The 25,980-nt window shown below is 25.4% G+C and overlaps 2 protein-coding genes across 9 annotated transcripts in view; one reads left to right on the top strand and one right to left on the bottom strand.

Moving 5' to 3' along the window:
* LOC102673534 (stress-activated protein kinase JNK) overlaps positions 1-25,980 on the top strand; it is a 155,887-nt gene that overhangs the window by 50,452 nt on the left and 79,455 nt on the right. The window lies entirely within an intron of this gene.
* LOC116186388 lies at positions 10,724-12,026 on the bottom strand. Its single transcript, XM_031513494.1, has 2 exons — positions 11,640-12,026; positions 10,724-11,346 (listed from the first exon to the last, which is right to left on the bottom strand). Exons 1-2 carry the CDS (start codon positions 11,652-11,654, stop codon positions 11,068-11,070), a joined length of 294 nt encoding a protein of 97 aa, XP_031369354.1. The 5' UTR covers positions 11,655-12,026; the 3' UTR covers positions 10,724-11,067.

The following is a 25,980-nucleotide window of genomic DNA, read 5'->3' as shown; positions in this document are numbered from 1 at the left end:
TCCACAAAGGATTTGGCCAAATTAAATTATGCATTTAATTTTTAATGAAAATTCATAAAAAAGAATGATTTTGATAAATATTTATTATTTGAAAGTAGAACATAATGAAAAATTGTCCAGCTTTTGCAATTTGTATAATATTATAATATTTGTATAATATTATAGATATACTATCTATCTATCTATAAATATAATTTTATAAATAATATTATAAATATAATATGTATAATATTAGATATACAGCATTATTTATTTATATTTATATTGATATATTCATCTATATTTCTCTAATTAATAAAATAAAATAAAATAAAATCCACTTTCTTCGAATTTTTTTTCGAAAGCAATCAATTGATTTTATAATTGACACGTATATTAATATTATGCAACCTCTTGCATAAGAAAAATAATACAATTGAATTTACTTCGAATAAAAATTTTCACCATTCTATTACATGTTTATTTTATGTATGAACAAATACTTTTCAAGACATTCTTATTTACTATATATATGATATATATCTTTATGTTATAATATCAATATATGTATAAACCATTTATGTTGCGTCATTGTGATTGTATAATTCATCGTTGTCTACATAAAAATATTATTACGATGAATTACGATGTTTGATATTATTAGAAATTAACTATTTTAACGAGAACTTAAACTTGCGTTTATCGTGTAGTTGTCTGGTGTGACCATGAAACTTTGAATTGTGACGAGTAATCGAGGAGGGTATAAACACAGTATATATAATACCGATCGTTTATAAAATACAGAAGTGTGCAAATAAAGAGAATTTCCATTTTGAATATAATTGAGCATAATTGTACGTAAGCTATTTACAAGTTGTAACAAGGTCTGGATAACAATATGATCCAAAGATATAGAATCGATCTATCGATTCATCATTTTTTTGTTATATCAATGAAATAATAAGATAAATAATTAAATAGTAGTTGCATTTAGTTCTTTTGTTAAAATAAAGAATACGTTCTATTGCATGTTTCTTGTGATATGACACAACTATTTATAATTTCAATTAAAATAACTTTATGTTAAAATATTTCCTATATATTTTATCAAGAATGATGATATAGGATAAAATTGTTAAATTTTAATTTTTATTCAAATTTTTTATTTAAATTTTGTGTCATTTGATATAATTGTTAAATTTTAATATTTATTCAAATTTTTTATTTAAATTTTATTTAAATTTTGTGTCACTTGATATTATTGGTTACAATAATAATTTATATTTTATCGCATGTACGATTATGATATGAAATGACTTTCAGATGACCTTGACCTTAAATGACTCGATTGCTACGATCCTTCCAGTGGCCTTCGATTGGCCTTAATGGAATGATTATCTAAGTTAGTTCGTCGTGAAACAAAATTAAAAATCCTTTTATATAGATTGTTTCTTTTTCAGGTAAGAAATAGCGAAATGTCTCATAAGAGGTGAACAATGAAATTCACTTCAGAAAAGATATTTTAACAAGGAATATCACGTATAAATTATTTTTTTGGTAAAAGAAGTAAAACAAGTGGAGGAAATTTTATTATCAACTTTTCTTTTTAGGAACGAAACAATTTTGAATACAATAAAATACAATAATTTATTTATTTATATTAATTGCTTCAAAGGTTTGCACGAATGCATACATACGATGAAAAAAAAACTAAACTTGGAATATTTTAGTTTCGATTCGTTTTAAATGTCGAGCAAAGGAGAGAAGTAATTGTGAAAAAATAAGAAAGAAACGTGTGATAAAATTTTTCCGATTTTTCAAATAATTTGAATATCCATGCAATTATTAAGAATAAATTTGAATATCCATGCAATTATTAAGATACAATTCTCTGTAATTTATAATATAAATTCTATTTACAATAATATTTAATACGCAATATTCTAGGAATCTTAAATGCAATCGAGATCGAAACAACATTTTATTATTAATAATACCGTTATAATAATAACGAAGAAAATCCTCACTCTCTTACTTGTATTCTTGCTATCGTATTTTATCGATTTTCCGAACGCGCCGATTAATTAGATTCAATTTACATATTGAATTTCATTATTGTTCACGAGCAAAAAAAATTGCACTTTGCACGGAAAAAATGTATTTTAATTGTGATTGCATATATAGCAGATATTTAAATTCGAAAAAAAAATTATATTCTTCTTTCTTTTTCTATTTTTTTCACAAGGAGAATCATCTATTCGACATGTCACTGTTTATACAACAATTGTGCGTACTATTGCAATTATGCATGCACATAAAATTCAATATAATGATGTAATAATAATTTTACAAATAATTATAAAACTAAAAATCGAACATCTATTAAAATTGAAAAATTGCTCGATACGTTCAAAACCTAAACGATATAGAGAAAGCTTTTCCCTCGAATATTTTCTTTCTATTGATTTCAATAAAAAAAATTTCACTCACGAAGAATCGAATCATTTCGAAAAGTAGATTATTGCAAAAGCCATTGGTGGTTTAATAACGACATCTTGATAAATATTATGTATTGGAAAATTAGCTGAAGGAATTGTGCTATTCCGTAATTTTGCATTTACACACATATATATATGTGTGTGTGTGTGTATAAGAGGTATATAAGAGAGATTACCATTATGAGAGACGTATTTGCTTTCTATGCGCAAATGCGATAATTAGCCTTCACTTACGAATGAATGGGATTGGCTGGCGTATTTGCGTGGCGCACAGCTCTCGTTCTCTGATTAATGGAGATGGGTCTCCTGTGTTACGCGTTTTTACAAAGTCTCCGGTTGAAATCTCTTTTCATCGAACCCTCGAAACATTTTCTGCACGAATAATCGTGCCTCTTGCCGCGTTTTTATCCGGGAAAACAATATGGCAACGTTGAAAACGCAATTATTAGAAAAAAAAAGTTCGCAATTTCACGATGTAATCCCCAAAGAAAATTGATGGAATGGTTAAGTTAAGTATGCAAATGGTTCGATGATCCCCCTTATCAGACTGTTAATTAATCTTTCAATAATTGGAGAGAGGAATATGAAATAATTGTTATATTTTTTAAGATGAAATTTAATTTTCTGTATAAATTGATATTGCAATTTTTCAAAACAAAATATGACATGTGTATTATATTTATTTTTTTGCCATAAAAATTGTTAAGAAACCATTAATCAGAAATTGATAAAATAAATGTTAAAAATATCAAGTTGTATGTTTATGAAAAATTAGGAATAACAATATTATTTATTATTTAGAAATTTACAAATATAATAAATTTCAATATTTCTTAAGACTAATGTATAAGATTATTCAAATGTTACATGTGTAAACGCACATCTTCCTTAATACGAAAAAAATAAATTAAAAGCCATTACAATTTTTTCTACAAATTTGATCTTTTTATGTAGAAAATTCTAACTTTTCCCATTTTCTATATAAAAAAATCAATATTAAAAGTAATTATAATTTATCTTTTTCTATATTATTAAAAAAAAGACCATACTATACATATATATATATATACTATACTATATAAAATTTGAATACATTGCAATAGTCTCGAAAAACGTAAACCGTTTTATCATATTGTCGCCAGTATACGTAGCTTTGTGATTATATAACGAAACGAATTCTCGAAAAGAACAAGTTTCAACTAAAATAATGCGTGCCATGAAATTGTCCAACGATTAATTCGACAAAGACTGTCACGTAATGTAATATATTTAATTCACGTAGAATTTTTTCAACATTCTGAAAAAAATGATCAAACACATGATTATACAAATATTAAATAATATCTTTTTTATCTTCAACAAATTATCCCTCGACGGGATTTGAACGAATATATGACATAAATCCGAGCGTATCATTGCAACGATATAAGAGGCCATAGTGTAAACTAATGCGAATAATAATGTAGCGTCGCAATAATATGTCTCGCTGCGCGATGAATTTGCCACGCGCAGTGTTATTTCGACCAATGAATATTCATTGAGCGGCTATCGGTTGGGACACGCGTAACGCAGTGACACGGTAACGCGTGATGCTCGTACGCAGATTGAATAATAGTTGCACGCGCGATACATTTCGTATAATACACGATATGGTTAATGTTGAATATTTTCGCACATTTTGATTTCCGCTCGTTTCGAATTCGTTTCGATCGAAGTCGAGTATATAGAATGCGAAAGTTTGTTAAAATTTCGAACGAAGATTAGTTTGAATGATAATTCGCAAAAGTCTACATAGAGGGCGCTTCGATACCGAATACCTTCGGACTACCCACCGTAATAATGTTTATATATCGTGAGCGAATTGACTCCAACTGTTTTTACGATTGATCGACAATTGATTGAATCAGTTTTCTAACCGATATCCGACTGATTTTAGATTTCTCTCATCTCTGCGGCGACTAATTGCGATCCGATTGATTTCTGATTTCTGCGATGACTAATTGCCGATTGAATGATATCTGATTGCTAATTGAACGTATTTTAAACGAGTTCCGCGGCTTCTGATGAAACTCTGATAGTTTTTTGTTGCAGACTCTCTTGAATTTATCAAAATTTATTTTACATTTGATTTTGTTTTTCTTTAATTTTGATATTTTGTGGTATGTACGTATTACATGAGTATGGTATATGTTTTTATTGGATATTTACGTTTATTATATCATAAAATATTTGTTTATTTTAAGTATAAACTTGTTGTAATCTAATAAGTGATAAAAATTCATTTATGAATTTAATATTTATTAATTTATAATTATTTGTTTCATGTTTTTTTTATAACAATCTCTTTTTCTATCGGATTGAAAAAATGAAAATATTTAGAATATTGCGATAAACTATATTTTTCTTTGAAGAAAGAGATACATATTTATTTATAAAATATCATTTATTTATAAAAAAAAATTAATCGTTTAGAAATTATTTTTCAAATATATATACAAAGATTAAATAAAGATAAAAAAGATATAAAGAAATCCTCAAGTGATTAAAATTAAACGATTTAATTTTTGTTGATAAGTATAAATTTAAAAAAATTTCTTTTAAATTTATATAATTTAATATTTAATAATGTTTCGATAATATTATATTATTATTGCTTAAAATTGACTTATATGTATAAAAATTCCATATACTCTTCACTTCCTTAAAAAAAGAAAATTTTTCTTCTTTCTGTTTTTTAATCTCGCATCTAAGATTAAAAAAATTAAACTAAATTAGAATATCTTCTTAATGATAATTCGAATTTGGCGCGCTTTCGGAAAAATCTAACCTAAAAATTCACTCAATTCACACTCGTACGTAATTTTATTTAATTTCTGAAAATTAAAACACGTCAAATAATAACACTTCGTATTCATAATTTTCGTGTCGTGAAACTGAATCGAATGATTAAGTGGATTCGGGATGAAACGAATGGATTTTCGAGGCAGAGTGAAAAGGGGCGATGTTGGCATGCCTGGGAGCGTAGGGGAAAACGAAAGGGAGTAAATGATGAGAGGGGGAAATACGAGTCGATGTTGGATTGGATTCCATCGGTCGTACTCATTCGATTAATTACTTGGCATCAAAGATCGGTCAGAGCTTGGCCTGCCTCGGCCGAAAGATCCCTGGGGACAATTACGTTAACTACCGGCTTTTGTTTGCAGACTTGCACCAGCACAACCCGACTCGGACCCTTCGTTATACCGTTTGAACTTCGCCTTGCTCGGCATCATCGCTCGAAGAAAATTAATTGCACCTTTCCACGCCTAGGAGAGGATCAGCAATTATTTTGTCTTTTTGCGATCATAAGAAATCTTGCCAGATATCTTTTTCAATTTTGATGGGATATTACGTACAATATAATTGTCGCAAAAAATATCTGTTCGTACGAGAAAAGTTGGAAACTAAAATAGGAGAGATCAAAATAGAATTGTTTGATTAATGCTTCTTTTAAAAATAAGAAAAAGATATCGTATGATACGAATCTTGATGGTTATATTAAGTAATTTTTAATTAATGATTGCGAAAAATTTAAAATGTAATAGAAGTTTCGATATAGTGATGGCGTAATAATTATAAAATATAAAGTATTGATTCTATAGTTCTTACACTCCGGAGAGTGTACCAATTCCAAGTTTTAACGAAAAATAAAAATATTGTAAATTTAATTTGCAATTAATTGGAATATATATAGGCTTAAAATTTATAATTTTCTAATAATATTTTTAATAGAATAACTCATTTGAGAAAATTAATGCTAAAGTTTTTTTTTATATAAAAATATTCAAAATAAATATGTAAAATATAAAATATAGGATGAAATAATGTTCTTTCGTTTTATATAAATCCTATAATATTTTATCTTTATCAAAAACGTGTTATTAGAAATAATATATTATAAATATACGTGATTTCACTTTTGAACTATTTTTTCAAATCTAGTTTTTCTTTTCAATTTTTAATATATTTCTAGAAGTACATTACCAATTTTTTAAAAAACCATTCTCTTTCAAATAAATTTTGATATATATCAAATATTTTTCCTAACCTTACATTTATTTATTTTACACTTTATTACAAATGTATTTAATTATATTACACGTAATTTTCATTAAAATCAATCGTTTGATATCCTCCATTTTTCGTTAACTATTTATTTCGTCAAGTCAATCGCATCGATCACACTTGAAAAAAGTTAGACGAGGATTGATCGATAGAGAGAAAACATTCCAATGTTTCTCACGAACGATTTCTTAGAAATTCTTAGAACGTTGTTATTAGTTACTCCATTAGTTGGGTATATTCGATCGTTCTTGATTTTTAAAAATCATTCCATTAAAAAAAAGAAATGAAAAATAACCCAACTTATTTCTCATGGAATTTTATTCGGTTCAATGGACGAGAAAAAGGAATTTATTGTTTCTGTCGTCGCAGAACTCTCGTGTATTTGATATCGATGAAATAAATTTCAATAACGTAGCCATATTTTTCTTCACGTATGTTTGAAATTTTATTCGTTGTTTACTCTATTTCGTCAATTGATGCATGATCAGCATGATCAGATTTCAAAATACACAAAATACAAAAATTAAATAAAAGTCACGTATTTAAATTTACTCATTATCTTCCAAAATAATAAAATATATGTATATTAAAACAAGAAACGACGATGAAATGTTAAATGAAATTCATCAAAATAATCCATCTTCTTTTTTGTTAAATAAATTTTGAAAATATTCTCTCTATAGAATTTTCTTTTTCTAAAATAGTCATCAATGTTCATTAAATTAAATGTTAATATTTATTATAAGTAGTTACTCTTGTAATTATTTAATAAAAATTTTTTGAATTTAAATTTTTACTAAATTTTTATTAAATAAAATTTAGAATATTTCAAATTTTTGATACTTTTTTTATATCTTTTTATAAATTTTTAATTTGTATGAAATTTGTACGAAAAACATAAATTTTCGATATAATTGTTTCAACATTAAAGTCTCTGCGTAAAAAATGAATAAAAATTATTAGAAGCAAGATATTGGTTAGCAAGAGTGTATCATCTATATATATTATACAAAATGTTAATACATTCGAGGAATGTATTCTTTAGAAAAATAAACAGAAAAGTTGATATAAAAGAATATCGATAAGACTTATTTATTAAGCTATAACCAGTTGAAGTTTGCATTCGAGCACAAGCGAGGCAGAAATACTGTAAGATGTTTCTGTTATAGCATCGTAACCCAGTTTATTCGTAAACTTGAAATTGCTTATAACTTAATAAATAAACTTTAGCCAATATTTTTATATTTGTTTCTAAAATTGATTTTTAAAATCAATTTTCCAAAGATGTTTCGCGAATATATTAACATATATATATATATTATCGACATTGTAGACTTGCTATCCCTCGAGAATATAAAGTGAATTTTCAAATCACTTTTCTGAGTACACAATTCAATGTCGGTGATTTTGCAGAAACGGCGCATCAAATATAACTGCTTTGGAAATGGGATAGGAAGTATACATATACCATGTTGCCATTTCTGTAAGTACAGAGTTGTCAGTGTCCAAAGTGTGCACGTGACATAGTTCGCGACTAACGTCGCCTCTAATTCTGACCAGTCGACCGTTTTGGAAAATCGACAGTTCTGAAATGTAACATAGTGAAATATCACGATGATGTCAACTTTCTCGATATAGTTTGTCCAAAAGACGAGGATGTGTTTTTCGGTGAAAACTTATTTCCGCTTTGATTTTTAGACAACGTCGTTTGTAATTAGCAAATTGAAATTCTTCAAATGATGGTAGATGAGTGGATCGTAGAAATTTCGACTCGAAGGACGAAATATCGAGGCCATGCTTCCTTTAAAATTTAAATGTTGCACGGTTCGAATAATCGAATTTAAATAACGTGAATCGATTTGAGAGTAAAATTTTCGCTCGAATTGCTCTCGATAGTTATTTAGTTATTAGTGGACGCTATTTTGAGAATGAAATTATTCTCTGACAGTTATTCAGAATTTTATTTATGAAAAATATTCGCATATTATTTGTATTATAACAAAAAGTTGATAGAATTAATCTTTTGTTACTCTATAACATTATTAATACAAAAGAAAAAAGAATTTATTTTATATCGTATTTTTAATTAATATGATGAAATATGATAAAAATATAAGTTTACGCTTTTTTATAAATCCTTCTCAATTATTCAGAATATTCGAATGTTTTCCTGTTCTATTCCTTGTTCGTATTTACTTGTACAGTATGTTTAAACTTGTATGTTTAAACTTCAAAAATAATCTTGAATTGCAATTTAACGCGAGAGTGAACATTGACAATTAAAAGTTTTCCCGTGATTATTTCAACTGATTCAACGATTGATTCAACGAGATAATAGTTTTAGTTTTAAATTATAATGCAATTATCTTTATCGATCGTGTTCTCAACTTTCTGTTTTTGAAATGTTAATAATATTAGATAATAGAAAGATATTGAGTTTGAAAAGATTGAACAAGAATTGATTTATCATTTATTTATTCGAATTTTAATAAGATAAGATAAATTTGCAAGAATTGAGATCAGATAAATATTTTTTAAATTATTTGTCAAATAGATTTCCTGTTTTTGAATGATTGTAATTAATTTGCGATTCATATCTATGATTTTTCGTACGATTTTGATGAAAAATAGTGTTTTGTAAATATTTTGATGTATATTTTTATTAAATAAATTTAATTGACAGTTTTCCAAGATCTTTTTTAAGATCATTGTAAAATCGAATAGCTTATAATTTTTATTTGCATTTTTATTTTTTCGAATTTCTTATTTATTTTTTAAGTTTCTATTTAAATTATTGTAAATAATTTAAAAGATGTTTATTATACATACAGATAAAATAATCCTATATAATGTATAATATAAATAAATATTATTGAATAAATGATGAAATTTTTTTTATTATTTAATGAAACAATTGATAAAATAGCTTATAATTTTTGTTTGCATTTTTATTTTTTCGAATTTCTTATTTATTTTTTAAGTTTCTATTTAAATTATTGTATATAATTTAAAAGATGTTTATTATACATACAGATAAAATAATCCTATATAATGTATAATATAAATAAATATTATTGAATAAATGATGAAAATTTTTTTATTATTTAATGAAACAATTGATAAAATAGCATTAATAAATTAAATATATATAAGTACGAAATTTCTTTTTTTATTAAAGTTATCCATTATTTTCGAAATTAGTTTAAATCTATAATTTAATATTATATTTTGCTCTGAATTAGTAGAAAATAAATTTCATAAATAAAATGTTGAAAAAAAGTAATTTTTAATCGATATATTGCAACACATTCACAAAATAAATGTATTTTTATATATAAATTGAAGAAAAATAATAAAAAATTATTATGAAGCATTATAATAAAAACTTCTCTTTACATATTGTTAAATATTATTTTTAAGAGCTTTCTTTTTAATTTCTATTATTTATTCATTCATTTACACAAAAGATATGAAAGTGAGTTTTGCCTTCACTTAAATAAAAAATAAAGGTATATAAACAATACAACAATAAAAATAAATTTTATTCTTTATTTTTAAAATTTCATACACATATTTTTCTACGTAATCACTATCTACCGTATATTTCAACTAGTTTTTTCATTCATGAAAAAGTTAGCGTCTTTTTCTTGTTTCTTCACAACAAATTTTACAATTTCATTACTAAAATATTGGAAAATTTCCAAGTGTTACTTAATTTCAGAAACAAGTGACCATCACTAGATGCAAAGTTTATAGATAGTAATATATATAGCATTTCGAGAGAAAGAAACGGATTAATAAAAATAAACATACAACCTTAGAAACAAAGTTTCTTTTTTTTATTGTTGCTTCATAAACATATCTCTCCGTTCATTTTTTTTATTTAAGTGAAAGTAAGAATTTTCAATTCACTCTTTTTATAGTATTATTTAAATAAAAAATAAAAAAATATTGTAAAATAATTTTCAATAATTAGTTCGTGTCAAAAAAGCACATTATCGAACTTAATTACGTATCATTCAAGCATCTAATTTCCTTCCTAAATAGCAACCATTATCACGAAAGGTATACATCCTATATACAAAAGGGAGTATCCACTCCTTTAATTACACCGTAACATGAAATATAACACAAACAAATTATTTACTTTGCAATGAAATTTATTAACATCTTACATCTACATTGTGTGCAGAAAATTTACATCTATATATATATATATATATATATATATATGTTCATCGATTGTTAGTTGTCAAGAAGCGCGGAGAAATGCCGGCAAACACTCTCGTCGATTCCTCTCTCACATCCTTCATATCATCTCGTGTGTTATACCAATCTCGATCAGGAGCCATTCGCAAGCATCTCTCCGCGATAATTATATTCGTGCATCTCGATCGAAAACGATGGAAAGCTCTCCGAGACTGAGAGCTGTCGTAGATCGTGGCGCAGTCGTCGAATGTTATTAGGTCCGAAATACAGGCCCGTTCTAGAGAACGTAGTAGGGCGCTGAGTATGCAGAGGCGTAGTAAGGATAGCCGGTGTACGCGGCGTAAGGGTAGCTGTAGGCAGACGTGTACGCGATCGGCGCCGTGTAAGCGCTGTAGGCGACTGGAGCTGTGTAAGCCGCGCCCACCAGCAGTCCTCGCTTGTCGCGAGGCGCGGCCTCAACTTCCGCTTCCACCGATTCGGCCTTAGCGGGCTCGATCGACTCCGTTTCCAATGGTTTGGCGAAAGCCACGGCAACCAGGGCGAGCAAAACGACGGCCTGCAATGTGACAACAAATGATATCGATCGATCGAAATTTGTTGATTTTGTTGATTTTATTTAATCTATTTATCTCTTGAAGGGGATAATTTTTTTAAGTTAGATAATTTTGATAAGATGTATTAAATGATTCTTAGAATGAAATTTACGATATGAGATCTTCAAGATTTTTTTAATAGAAGAAGAAGAAGAAAGGAAAGAAGATTATGATTAGAAATATTGTTCGAGGAATGAGATTAGATTCGGAATGGAGGAGCCTGTATAGATAAATGAGTTTGAACGTGTTTACTCACTGCGATGCACTTCATGTTGCAGGTAGGTTGAGGAGTTGTTACAAGCTTGAGAGCTGGTTGAAAATCGATTGATGCTCGAAACACGGCTGTGCCCCCCTTTTATACCTATTCGATCGCTATGTTGGCGGATACGTGCATCGATTTTTGATAACTGCCTCGCGTAACCGCGCATAATTATTAACCTCTCGGCATTGTCGGTCACGGGGGGGCTGCAGGGCCTCGTAGTTGACGGTGGATTAAGCAACACGTCCTTGGCCATTGTCCAAAAAGCGAATCGTAAGAATTGTTCGATGTTTGATAGATTAGATTTTTGTAATTCTTGAACAAGTCGTTAAGAGCCGCTTCATTGAATTGAATGGGATTATTGATATATGCGAGTCTTGATTGGATTTTTTTATTGGATGCTTTAAGAGAATTTTCAAATTGCATTATTTTAAAAGTACTTTTTATAAATGCATTCGACATTTCACGAAAATTAAATTATTTGTTATTTGATTTCAAAAATAAGTGGTTTTTTTAATATACAGGATCAAATGCTGTGCTATTGTTATTATTTTTGATTTATATCATGGCTATAATTATTATTATATTTATACATGATTACTATAATTATTATTATATTTATTGTTTAATATTCTGAAAATTATTCCAGGAACGAATTTACAATTTTTTCCAAATTTTCATCTTATTTCAAATTTTTTTAATTTAATTAAATTAAAGAACATAGTTTTAATCGAAATTTATTACTTATCAATACATAATATAAATATTTTATAAAATGTTTTATACGAGAAATAAATTTATAATTAAATGATTATGTAAAATAATGTAAAATGTAAAATAATTTGTTTGGTTTTGATGCAAATGGAGTGATTTCTTAACGTAGTGTAATAATTATCATTTCATGAAATGAATTATTTTTAATTTGATCGTGATAAAAATAAGTGATTTCATTATTTGATAATAAGTGATTATTATTATTATTTTTTAATAATAAATATTACATTCTTAATAGGATTATTCTATTATTTCTAAATGATGAATTTGAAATTTATTTCAAATAATAATTGAAAAATAATAATTTCAACTGATGTTAATTATCATTTAATAAATGTATTTCAATTGTTCAAATGTTATGTTTTTTATTCAATTAATTAAAGCAAATTGAAATAAAACGAATATTTGAAAAGATAATTGAAAAATTTATTCTTGAAATAACGTTCAGAATAAACATTGGACAATAAATGTAGCATTTACAATTATTAATAAAAAACAATAATAATATAAATAATGAAATCACTTATTTTCATTACGATCAAATTAAAAATAATTCATTTCATGAAATGATAATTATTCAGTTAAAAAGTATACAAATATAATTTCTTTAATCTTCTAACGCCATATGACTTAAAAATCATAAATTCATTAATCTATTTTTAATCCTTTTTCATATTTGTTCATCATTTTATTATATCTTATTCATTTGCCATTATAATGTATGATTTATTAATTTCTAAATTTCAGGTTAAATTATATTCAATTAAAACTTTTTCTTCTTATAATTCTATTTATAGAATTAATTTAAGAAGCAAATGAAATATTCTAAATCATTATATTTATTCAAAAAACTAATACATATGTATATATATTACATATGAATTATAACGGTATATATAATATGAATAGCATATATGAATAATATATGAATTATATAATATTACATGATATATTTGCACATCGTACATGATATACATAAATAAATGTATGCATATGCATAAGACATATGTTTTATATAAAATTTTTGTTAATGCTCGAACCATTATACTGATTTTCCAATCTTGCAAAGCTTAAACAATCTATAATTCTACAATTTATCATTTTCCCAAATATTTGCCCTGCTGTCTCTTTAAATTAATCGAATAAAAAAAATATAACAGGCATTAAAATAATAATCAACAAATTATCTAAAATAATTTTTTTTTAAATTACCATTTGAAAAATTTCAAATAGATTTGATCTCGCAAAGAAAGTTTCGAGAAGAGCTTTAATCTCGCGTAAATCTTAAGAAGAACAATCGACCTTGTGGAGATCGAAGATTCTTAGCAAGGAGTGGGAGTTCCCCCGATTGAAATTCCATTTGGGCACGTTACACGCGCAACATCATCGTCGCTCGTAATAATTTTCACGACGACGGTTTAGCTATTCCGTCCTTGTACCAAATTGGTCCTCGTTTGCGGCCACGAAGCCTAAATAGTCCCTCTTACCAACACTCGTGTACCATTGATGAACGGAAGAACTTGAAGGGCTCATTGCGACTGGCTCCTTAATGACGCTTGAATATTTAAAAAATCAGAGAATTTAGAGTGAATCATGAAAGAGATGTCGTAATTTTTGAGAAATTAATGTTATGCGAAAATATTTTGTATGGAATAGAAAATATATCGAATGATTAATTATTGTAAATATGTTTGATTGAAATATTTAAATTAAATTTTCAATGTATAATTTCATTTTTAAAAAATTAAAAAGTGAAATTTTATTTCGAAAGTTTAAGTTTAAGTTAAATTTCTTGTTTAATAAATTAGTGAAGTGAGATGAAGCAACAAATTTTTATTTTTTAAATTCGAGAAATACAACAGAAGAAAATACGATTAACACTTAGATAGATGTTTCTTTTTAGCAGATAATTCTGTTTAAATAAGCTAACCATTTAAATTCTAAAAAAAAAGCAAATATTTCTATCTTTATCTTTATATTTATATAATACACTCAAAAATAATAATTCATATTGTTATTTATAATATACTATATATAATATACTAATTCTTTATTTTAAATTTTTTTATTATATCACTTGCTATAAATGCTATTCTTTTTTTTTCTCGTTAAAATTTATATGTATCTATGTTATCTTTGTATGTCAAAAAACATTATCATATTTGGTTTGATATTGTTACCACCAGAAAACCATTAAAACCAAAAATATTTATGATATCTTATTCTAAAGGAAAATATTATTTCCGTCAACTTAGTTTGTAAAAATATCAACATGACATCTATATTAATTTAAAAATGAAACATCTATTTTAAATATTAAAAATAAAATCTTTAAAAATAATCGAAGTTAAGTGATATATAACATAAATATAACATAATGTAAAATTTCTTAATCTAACATAAATATATTTAAATAAAATAAATACAAAAATAGTAACTTTTAGAAAACTTTAATAATTTTAATAACATAACAATAAATAAATTTTTGTTTTCATAGCATGTTTCTTTTTTCATTTTTTTTATCTTAAATAACGTCCTCTAGCAATGTCCTTACTTAACTGATGTAAAAAAACGGGCAATACAAAACACATGAACGATGCTTATATTTTATTAGCTACTAACATCTCTGAAATGGGCCACTTAAAAGCCATATTGATCGTAAAATAAGAAAACACAATAACGCTATAAATATTATTCTTCAATACTTATTCTAAAATTCACTACTATATCATTTTTTTGCGTATTTCTGAATTAAAAAAATTATTTATTTTTCAAAAATTTAACATAAATCATTTTGATTATGAATCGATCTGTTTGGTTTTGAAAAAAACTCAGTATTGAATATAATATATAATATATTTTACCCTATTTATTATATTCATGTTATTCATTAAATTGCATTTTATCATTTTTTATATATCATTCATTTCATATCGTTCGTAATTACAATAATGTTAATTAAACGATTTTCGAATTTCGTAGAATTTAGAAAATTAAGACAATCTTACACAAAATTCTAAAACTGTGGACTAAAAGTTCCTCAAATGTAAAAAATATCGTTCTTATCACGCTCGTTGACTCGTTATTCTCGCAGAAACGAGCATGACATAAGCAAGACCACGAGGACAACGATGACGAGGAAGCGATGCATCGTGGCACGCTGCACTGCGAAGTAGGCAATATCAACGTTGAGAGGACGGAAACGATGACGTTTAAGTAGCGTGTCTAGCATATTGCGTACGCCAGCTTCGAGGAAACGTGAAAAGATATCTCTTAGGTACAATTACATTAATGTCTGCGAAAGAAATTCAATTTTCTATCTCATTGGAAAATCTCTTCGCCATTTGGAAAAGAGTAGGAGAGAGTTACATTTAAAATATTTTCTGTTGTACGTCCTATTTGACGTTATGATAGAATTTTCTTTAACTAAAGTTTCAAATAAAATTTCAAACTGCTATTCGAAATGTTCGAATCAATGTTAAATTGATTATTCGAAGTTATTCAAAGACCGGTAAACTATACAAATACGAAAACAAGTTATTTATTGCAACTGTGACTTCAATTTATTAAAGACAAAGATAAATCAAAAATAAAAAAATTTTATTTATTTATTTATATATTATTAATATCAAAAGTCATGCAATTTATTCAATGCTTCGAATAACAAGTTATTTTCCAAGTAATTTCATTTTGTACTTCAACCGTTAAAATTTTGTCCATCACTGATTTGAATAATATAATCTGTTCGGATAAGCGGTTTAAGTTTTTTTTTGGATAATTAAATTGTGAATAATAAATGTATCGTGGATTAATTATAAATTAATTAGATTTTTAAATATGGATATTTATTATGTAAAAGTATACGTTATAAATGATAACGCGTTTCAATAGAAATTTTAAATATTTCTATTATTATCTTACTTTGCATTTAATTCAAAAGCTTCTTTTTGAAGAAATCTGTATTTGTATTTGCTTTTCTTGTAAGATTTATATTTCTTATTTTTGTAGCCATTAATTATTATTAATAATTTACTAATACTTTACAATGAAAAAATAAGAAAAGAAATGTTATGCAAAATTTATTTGTAAATGGTTATAAAATTATATTATATTATAGAAAAATATTAAATTCATTTACTCTGGATACGTGTATAACAATAAATCTGAGAATTTGAAATTTTATTTTTAAACGAGGATTTAAATACTTTAAAGCAAGCATCATAAATATAAAAAATATAGATAAAATGAAACGATCGATCTTTTGTATTTTTTAATGCTATGCCAGTTTATTTATAATTTTGTAATAAAATATTTATAAAAACTTCATTTTTGCTAGAAAATACTTCGTATAATTAAATATTGCGATAAACCATTTTTATTTCTCGAAATCATATATAATATTGAATATTGAGATTTAATATTTTAAATGAAAAATGAGCTATTAATTAAACTGATCAAACACATTTTTGGAAAAATTCTGAATTATTATTTAACTATTTTTAGAACTCGATAGAATCGATTATTTTCGTATAGCTTAAAATTTAACTTAAATTATTGTTTTTTTTTTTTTAAATATTCAAATGCAAAATTAAAATTAGCTTTTAAGAAATTATTTTTTGCATTCGAAACTTGTTTCTAAATCATAAGTTTTTTTATTTTATCAGATTTATTGCCATTATTATTTTGCATTACATTACAATTAATATAATTGTTTGCACATATAATGAAATTTCAAGAACAAAAGTTACATTTTAAAAACTACGTATATTGAAATTACAATTTAATAAATGAATAACGTCTATAATGTAGCTGGTTAATTATGTGATTAGATAGAAATATTAAATAAAGAGTTAAAAAAGAAGTACGCGCATACTTCGCTATTTTTTTTTTTTTTACAAAAATTAATTTTCATGCTTTTACATAAAAAAAGTTGTACCAAAAATTTATTATCACGAAGAAGAAATTAATGATAAAAGTATGTAACGATTTTTACATTTTCAATCAGCAGTTTTCGTTAGAAACCGTTTACAATTTGCAAAAATTTTATAATTAAACGTCACTCTCAGCAGAATTTTATTATTCAAAATGAATATAAAATTCATTGTTTCATCATATTATATTTATAACTACTTGTTTAAAATTAAAAAATTTTAGATACAAATGCAAATTAAAGATTGATGAATATGAAAATATTAAAATTGAGAGAGTTTGTTAATAAGTTAAAAAAAAGATGTAATGATAAACAATAAAATTGATCACTGTAAAATGCACATAACTCATGAAATATAAAAAAAGATGATTTAAATATTTTAAAATGAACGTAGAATTACATTGCCAGCAGATATAGAATGTATCTCATATTCTATACTTGTAATTGGGTGCAAAATCTAAAGCATTAAGTAGATTAAAAACTTACAAAGCTAATATAATAAATGATACGTATCTGAAAAAAGCTATTACGAAATAATTACCTAACTTTGTTCATAGTTATCATAATATACTAATTTTATATATATATTATAATAATTTATATTATAATAATTTTACTTAAAACATCCGAATAAAGATTTTATATATATAAAAAAGCATCAGATGTTCATGAGATTCACAATTCTTTTATATAATAACATATACAATGTTTCTTTTGTTATTTAAAAATAAAATATTATTCATTTATTCAATAAGATTGAAAATTTGATTTGGAATTTCTTAAAATATGCTTAAAACAATTCAATTAAATTTATATATAAAGAAAAATAATTCAATTCCTTGATATAAAAATTTAACCTAACTTTTTACGATACTTCTTTGTATACTCATTTTTATTTTGATTCTAAAAGGCAATTATCGAGTCATCAATTAAATCTAACAGAAATAGTGAAAAAATAATAATAATACAGTCTGATAAAAATAATGTTTTATATTATTTGAAAATAATAGTATTTTATTATCAAAATTTTTGTGATTTTTGAATATTTTATATCTAAAGAAAAATTTTAGACATTTAAAATCTTTGAATTGAAATAAATACTTATTACTTATTATTACACCAAATATAATTATTAGTAATATTTGGATGAGCAGCATTCAATATATTAATTAATCATTTGTATACTTTGAAAGTTTTTTATTAATATCTTGGAAATTAATAAATTTCTTGAACTAAAATTTTATATTTGCTATCATACGAAACTTTATTCAAAAAAATTTTCATTACTTGTAGAATGTTATTATTGGATGTAAAAAAGATTTTAATAACAATCATCAGTTTCTATATCTTTAAAAAAATAAGAGTAATATAAGAATAAATATAAAGTTTAATTAAGTATTCAAAAAAATATCTTTATATATTCAATAATATTATAATAATTCATTTGCATTGTTAATATGTAAATATGCAATTTTAAATGTATATATTTTATTAAAAAGATTCTAGCTTAAATTAAGTTAGATTAAGTTAAGTATGATTCTAGAATTATGTTATATCGATTGTTATATGTTCTGAAATGGTTCTATATTCAATTAAATATCGGTTTCATTATATTGTTTTTTATATGAACAAAGTATAATATTTATAAAATAAAAAGAAACTTTTTTTCTTTCATTTTTTTTTAAAAAAACTGACAAGTAAAATTTAATTTATATCAAACAAAGAAATACCTTCTTGTGATCGAAACAAATGAAAAACAATAATTTTGAGATTGTTTTGAATCAGAACATGAAATAATTATATTACAGAAAACATTAATACCAATAAAGTTTATTTTCTTACACACAGATCTGAATTGATTTCATATATAATCTACTACTAATAATATACTATATATAAACTATTACTAATAGTATACTACTTACTCGTTTTAATAAAATTATAAAATATATAAGATATATATAAAATATTATATATATTATATTATATATAATATATATAAATTAATATATATAGATATATATTAAATATATAAAATATATAAGATGTATAAGATATTTAAACAATAACAAAATTTGTTAATAAATCAATAAACAATGAAAATCCTACTATGCAATCGATATATATTCAGAATCGATATTAAACTGATATAAAGTAATTCGATTCACGATTTTATAGAAAATATTGTCGATTGCATTAACACTGGTAAAAAAATTGAGAATGTACTACTTAAAAGATTTATGATTACGAGATACAGACAAAATTCTTTTACATTAATAAAAACTCTATTTTTCAAAAATGTAAGTATATGTATAACGAACAGTCGAGTTTTATTTTCACATACAAATGCTAGAATCAACTTTATTAACATTGCATCGTATTTGCGTGCCACTTGTGAGTTTCTTTCTGACAGATGATCTTCTGCTCAGCAAGGTAAACGTACGAGAGTTTAATCAACGCCTAATTTCTCTGCAAAGGAATAAATGTCAGAGAAGATTTTATCAAATATTATTTAAACTTAATTATATATATTATATTTTGCAAAAGAATGAGATGTAACATTAATTAATTACAAAAAAGATTTAAATAAACACAATAAAATTTATTTATTTAAATAAATAAAAATAACAAAACAGAAAAATAATATTCTCTCTACGATTCTCGTAGACTAATCTATCTTGATAGATGATTTTTTGCTTAGGAAGGCAAATACACGAAAGTTTAATCAACTTCCAATTTCTCTGCAAAGGAATAAATTTTAGAGAAGATTTTTAATCAAGTTATTTAAATTTGTTTATATTATATTATTTATTTTATATTAATTTTTTATTTATTTTATATTAATTCAAATTATTTAAATTTGTTTATATTATATTCGTAAATTTTGTTGACACTTTGTGAAAAATTGATAATGAGATATAATAGTGATTAATTATAAAAGAAGATTTAAACAAATATAAAATATATAATATTAATAACAAATATAATATAAAATATAATATAAATATAATATAATATAATATAATATTAAACAAATATAAATATAAAATATTTATTTAAGTAAATACGAAATAAAAATTTGCAGTTGTGTCTGATACTGTAGCTTATGTTTAAGCCAATGCCTTAAGATTCTTGAGATTTTTAGGCATTTTTTCTTTTGAATAATTAATCATACTAGCATTAAACAATATATATAAAAGATTAAAACTTAATCTTTTAAGTTTATGTTCTAAATTTTCTAATCTAGGTTTCTTCTCTATCATTCCAGATTTAATAATAATACAATTCTTTCAAAATTATTAAAACATTGCACATCAATATCTCAAAATTAATCACAAATTTATCCTTATATACTTTCAAATATCCACTTTTAATATACTATACATAATATTATAATTACACGTTGGAAAGAAAATTATATATTACAAATTTTATATTTGCAATAACAAAAAAAAAAGATAAATCTTACAAGATAATAGAATATATATATATAAATATATAAATATATTTGCAATAACAAAAAAAAAAGATAAATCTTACGAGATAATAGAAAATTTAGGATATAATATTAATAATAATGTTTAATTGTTTCAGAAAAGGGAAAATTAATCAAAATTTTCCATTCAAAACAGTTGTTTCAATTTGAAAATTGATCCTATTTGAAAATACAAAAGATCTCGTCTAGTATCGGCCCATCGAGCCTCGTCGATCCTCTGCGAAACCGTTTAGAACGCTTTAACCGGCAATTTAGTTGGCATGGCTAACTAAGAATTTGCATTTTCACGAACGCGCAAAGCTCTCGAGGAAACTGTGCAGTCGGCCAGTCGCGATATCGCATGCACGAGGAAAACGCGGAGCGTCGCTCGAAGCGTCGTGGAAAAGGAGAATCAGAGCCGGTTGGAGTGTCGCCATTGTTTTCGCCGTTCTTTAGAACACTCTCCGCATTAACGTCGTGAATTGGTACAATGCCGGGAGCTTTCTCTTTCACTCCTCTTGTACCACTTTTCCTTCTACCTCTTTGCCTCTTTCTTCTTTCGTTCTCCATCCTACTTCCTGTGTTTCTTTCGTTTCCCCCCTCCCTTACACCCCCGCTTATCAACTGCCTCCGCCGCTGTTTTTTTCTTCTTCTTCTTCTTCTTCTTCTTCTTTTTCTGTTTCTGAACATCCTGTTACGTTCGTTGCTTTTCCACCTTTTTTCTTTTTGTTTCTTTTTTCTTTTCGTTGGTTCACTTTGTCCCACGAGAAATGATTCGCTGATTGTTTCTGGAACAGTGGTGGTTTTGGAACGTGTGTTGAAAGATCGGCGTACTCTCTACTGGGGTGAAACGAAATTTCGAAGAAATTTTTCCGATGAAAGAATAAGAATCGTTGCTTTCTTTATCGATATCTTGAACGAAGAGGTGATTCGTGACTGTCTCTGAAATTTGTGTCTATCTATTGATGAAAAAAAGCACGGGATCGAAATTATTTTAATGATAAATAAAATAATGATAAATAAATAAGAAAAAATGAAAAAATTATTCGAATTTGATTATTATTTTTAGAATAATATTAATTTTAAATTTTGTCAACAAATTTTCATCAGGTGCATTTTCTCAATTTCCAAATGATACAGATATTTTTCATTATAGTTTATTATTGAATGAAATATGAATAAGTTGAAAATCTTTCCTGTTTATTTAATTTCGTAAAATTTTAACAAATTTTGATTCGATTTGTCAATTGAAGATTTAAAAAATAAAGAAATTGTTAAAATACGTACAACTTTTAAATCAATGAAATCGGGGAATTTGCAATTATTTTTTATTTGATTATAATATAGATGCCGCAGATTCATATAAAAATTCCATCTTTAATAAATTTAACAAATAACGTTTCCTACTATATGTAAAAATAATTTTGGACGAAAGATATTTCGGAATAGACTAAACAAAATTATCATTTTGCAAGAATTCTTTATTTGCCTCGCTTTCATTTGTATTACATGAACATTTGTTTACAATATAGTCACAGTAGTGTACTCGCTTTAGCAGTCTGGATCAAATCCAGACATTTATTCAGCAAGACTTCTAAGAATTCAACGGGAGAACAAGTGTGAGTTAGATAAAGGATCGATGTTAAGCGGTCTTTGAGACGTTGAAACATGTTACGATTAACCGAAGCGATGGGTTTAAGCGAATAGGTTAAACAACGTTGGAAGCGATATAGTAATGTTCCAGTGTCGTGTGAGCTATTGATTCAAACCCATCGCTTGAATCGATTTATGCATCGTAACATGTTTCAGGTCGCTTTACGGTACGATTACACGGGATTTGATGGTCTAAACTCATCCTTTCGTAAATCAGATTCACCTCAAATCATAGTAAGAGGAAATTGCTCTTTTCCATAAGTTTATGCGAATTTCAGATAAGTTAAATGTCCGATGTAGCCGAAGCCAATTTGATGAATCATTTAAATAAAAAATAGAATTGTTCTAATTTTATTTTACATATTGTCTACGCAAAGAAAATATTGCTTTTCTCATTATTAATCAATTTGAATCAATAATTTATAATGGTAAAAAATCATTAATCAAGTTTAACCGGGATACATGTTCAGTTTAATAAATTATTTAAATAATTAATTCAATTGTTCGATTTAATTCAGTTCAATGAAATCTAAATTGATCGAGATCTGTGACTTATTAGTTGTTCTTATTTGTTATTGTTGTTCACAATTTCTTTATTCTTTATTTTCTCAAAGAGATTATCATTCATTGCATTGTTCTTTTAAGAGTATTATTAACAAGCTGAGTTTTAATTTTGCAATTAACGAAATTTGATTGATATAAAACAAATATTAACAATATTGTAATTAGTTTACTTTTTCTTTAAAATTTTTATAGAGATTTATATTTTCTATATCGATAAATTATAAATCTTTCAAACAAAATTTCAACAATAATATATGATAATTCTCCATATATTTCTCCAAAATTTCTTTCCATGCAGAATCATAATAATAATAATCATCATAATAATAATAAAACGTTTCATCTTTATGAAAAAGCTTCTAAATTAAGGTTTCAACGAAATGAAATAATATTTGCATTAATACTTAATGAAATTTACATATACTGTGGAATTTATTTGCATTTTCATCATTCTCGTAGCAAACCTTCTTTGAAAAAAAAAATTATATTTCGAATGCAAAGGATTAAAAAAAATTTAGATCATTATTCATTCTATCTTTTTACTCTCCTTTGAATATTTAAACAATATTTCATTAAACCATTTTCATTTTCGAATTATATTTATAATTATATTTACTATATTTTACTATATTTACTATACTTATATATACAAGTCAATCAATTTTTTCAATTTTTAATTTTTATGTAACAAATACGAACAAAATATAATTATAAAGATTATATCTAATAAAACAATTAAAATCTTAATTCTAGTTTTCCTTATTAAACCTTTTATTATATATATTATATCCACACAATTATACTGATACCCCAACCTTATTGGAAATGACTCGAGTTTCATTCGGATTTTATTTAAATTAAATTACAAGTTAAAGAAAGCAGCGAATTCCAACGAATTTAGAATTCCAAAATGGCGGATAAGGAGGATAAGGGAAATATTTGAAAACACCGTTCGTTATTCGAGGATGGCGATTATCGTGAAGTTGAGGCAGCGTGACAAATGGCGGACATTACCCGGTCTGGTCATAGCTCACCACTGCGTTGACGATAAATCGCTATTCTGATAATTAATATCCCGCCTTTGATCACGTCGCCCGATTATAAATAACAGGAAGGAATAACTTATTAAGATGGACGTTATATTATTTTGGATGCAGCGTGCGTGCGTATGCATCGAAAGAAAAACTAGTCACGCGATTCTATTTAGAGGAATATGTAGCAAGATGGCGAACTGCGCATAGTTTGTGAAATTGATACTTCTATGATCTTATTTACTCGATTGTTGACGAGGGATGTATTTTCTTGAAAGAAAATTTGTTTATGTTGCGCTGTGTTTTTGGATATTGGGTAATATTTTTTTAATATATCAACAAGTCTTGTTGATATATTTACGCAAATTTAATTAATAAATTATATTTCTTGAATTGAATCTTTGGATTTTGTTTTAAAAAATGTAATATAATACAAATAAATTGTAAATTAAATATTAAAATTGAGATTTCAATTATATTTATAAATTAAATTTACAGTGAGTGCAGTGTTTTTTAAGCTCATAATGATCATTAATGACAATTTTCTCAATTCTTTTAATTTTATTTATGGAATATATGTACTAAGAATTCATTCAGCGCCAACTGGAGGTTCATTGAACAATTCCTCCAATTTTCACGATTCTAATCGACTATTAACAACTATCTTCAAAATTGTCTAATCATCCTTAATTCTAACACAGAGTGAAATATATAATTGACTCGAATGTCATCCAATTTATTGAACGATTATCCATCGATAATTCCTCGATTTTCACGATTTCTAACGACAAAGCGCAAATGTATTTCTTGATCGATAGAAGAATTATAAAAAGATTTTGTAGAATATGGAACATTGATGGATCGAAAACCAATATATATAATTTTCGTTTAAAACATTCTTGAATAAATGTAGAGATTCAACGTTATTTCAAGATTTATAGTAATGGATTCACGCTAGGCAACATTCGATTTCCGTTCGTGTGTATTTACTCGGCAAAATCCGTGATCCGTGAAAATATTAGTTTCCATGTCACGCTTATATCCGTGTCCGACTGGAATTCATTCCGTTTCCAAACGAAATTTTTCTGCGTCTTTGAAATATACCATTGGATTGTATTTTGATTTTGAAATAAAAAGAAGAATGAATCGTTACCAGAGTGGATACGCTTTTAATATTAAATTCTTAAAACTGTTCAAACTTTTGAATGTAATTTTTTTTAAAAAAATGAAAAAAATTGTAAGCATCATGTTTCTTTCTTGAAATATTTGAAGAATTTTTTGAACGTTTTTAACTTTTCAATGAAGTTATAAACTTTTTTAAATCTTATAGAAATTCAATTTTTTCTAATAAAAAGAATACAAAGTAAACCAAGGAGATCAATTAGCTCGTTTAATTGTAAATAAAAAATATACTGATCCTTTATCATTGTATTATTGTATTACGGATATTTACGTAAAATTAAATTTTTATTTATATATAAAAATATCATAATCATAAAGTCATTTTTATTACAATAATGGAAAGTCACTTTTATTATAATAATGGAAAGTCACTTTTATACGACAAACAGGAAATCGGACTTAAAAAATTAATATTGGAAAAGCCATGATTATCAGCATTAAGAAAAAAAAAAAATGGAAAATTATTACAGCTAATCCTATTAATTCAAACAATAATGGAGATTTTATTGTAATGTTTAAAAGTGTAAAAATTAACAATTACAAAATTAACAATTCATTCACATTGCGTTCTTGTGAACACCGAAAACATTATTTGGAAAGGAAACGGTATTTGGTAAGATGACAGTTGAGATTTGGAGTGGTGAGAAGAATTGATTGGTGAGAAGAGAACACCATAGCCGGTAACAGTGGCGGCCCGAGTAAGCAAAAGCTCTCGCTTAGTCGGCGGTT

This window comes from Apis dorsata, unplaced genomic scaffold (genome assembly GCF_000469605.1).
Source record: "Apis dorsata unplaced genomic scaffold, Apis dorsata 1.3 scaffold_651, whole genome shotgun sequence".
Taxonomy (NCBI): domain Eukaryota; kingdom Metazoa; phylum Arthropoda; class Insecta; order Hymenoptera; family Apidae; genus Apis; species Apis dorsata.
Note: the sequence above shows the minus strand (reverse complement) of the source record. Positions and strands in the feature narration are given on the sequence as shown.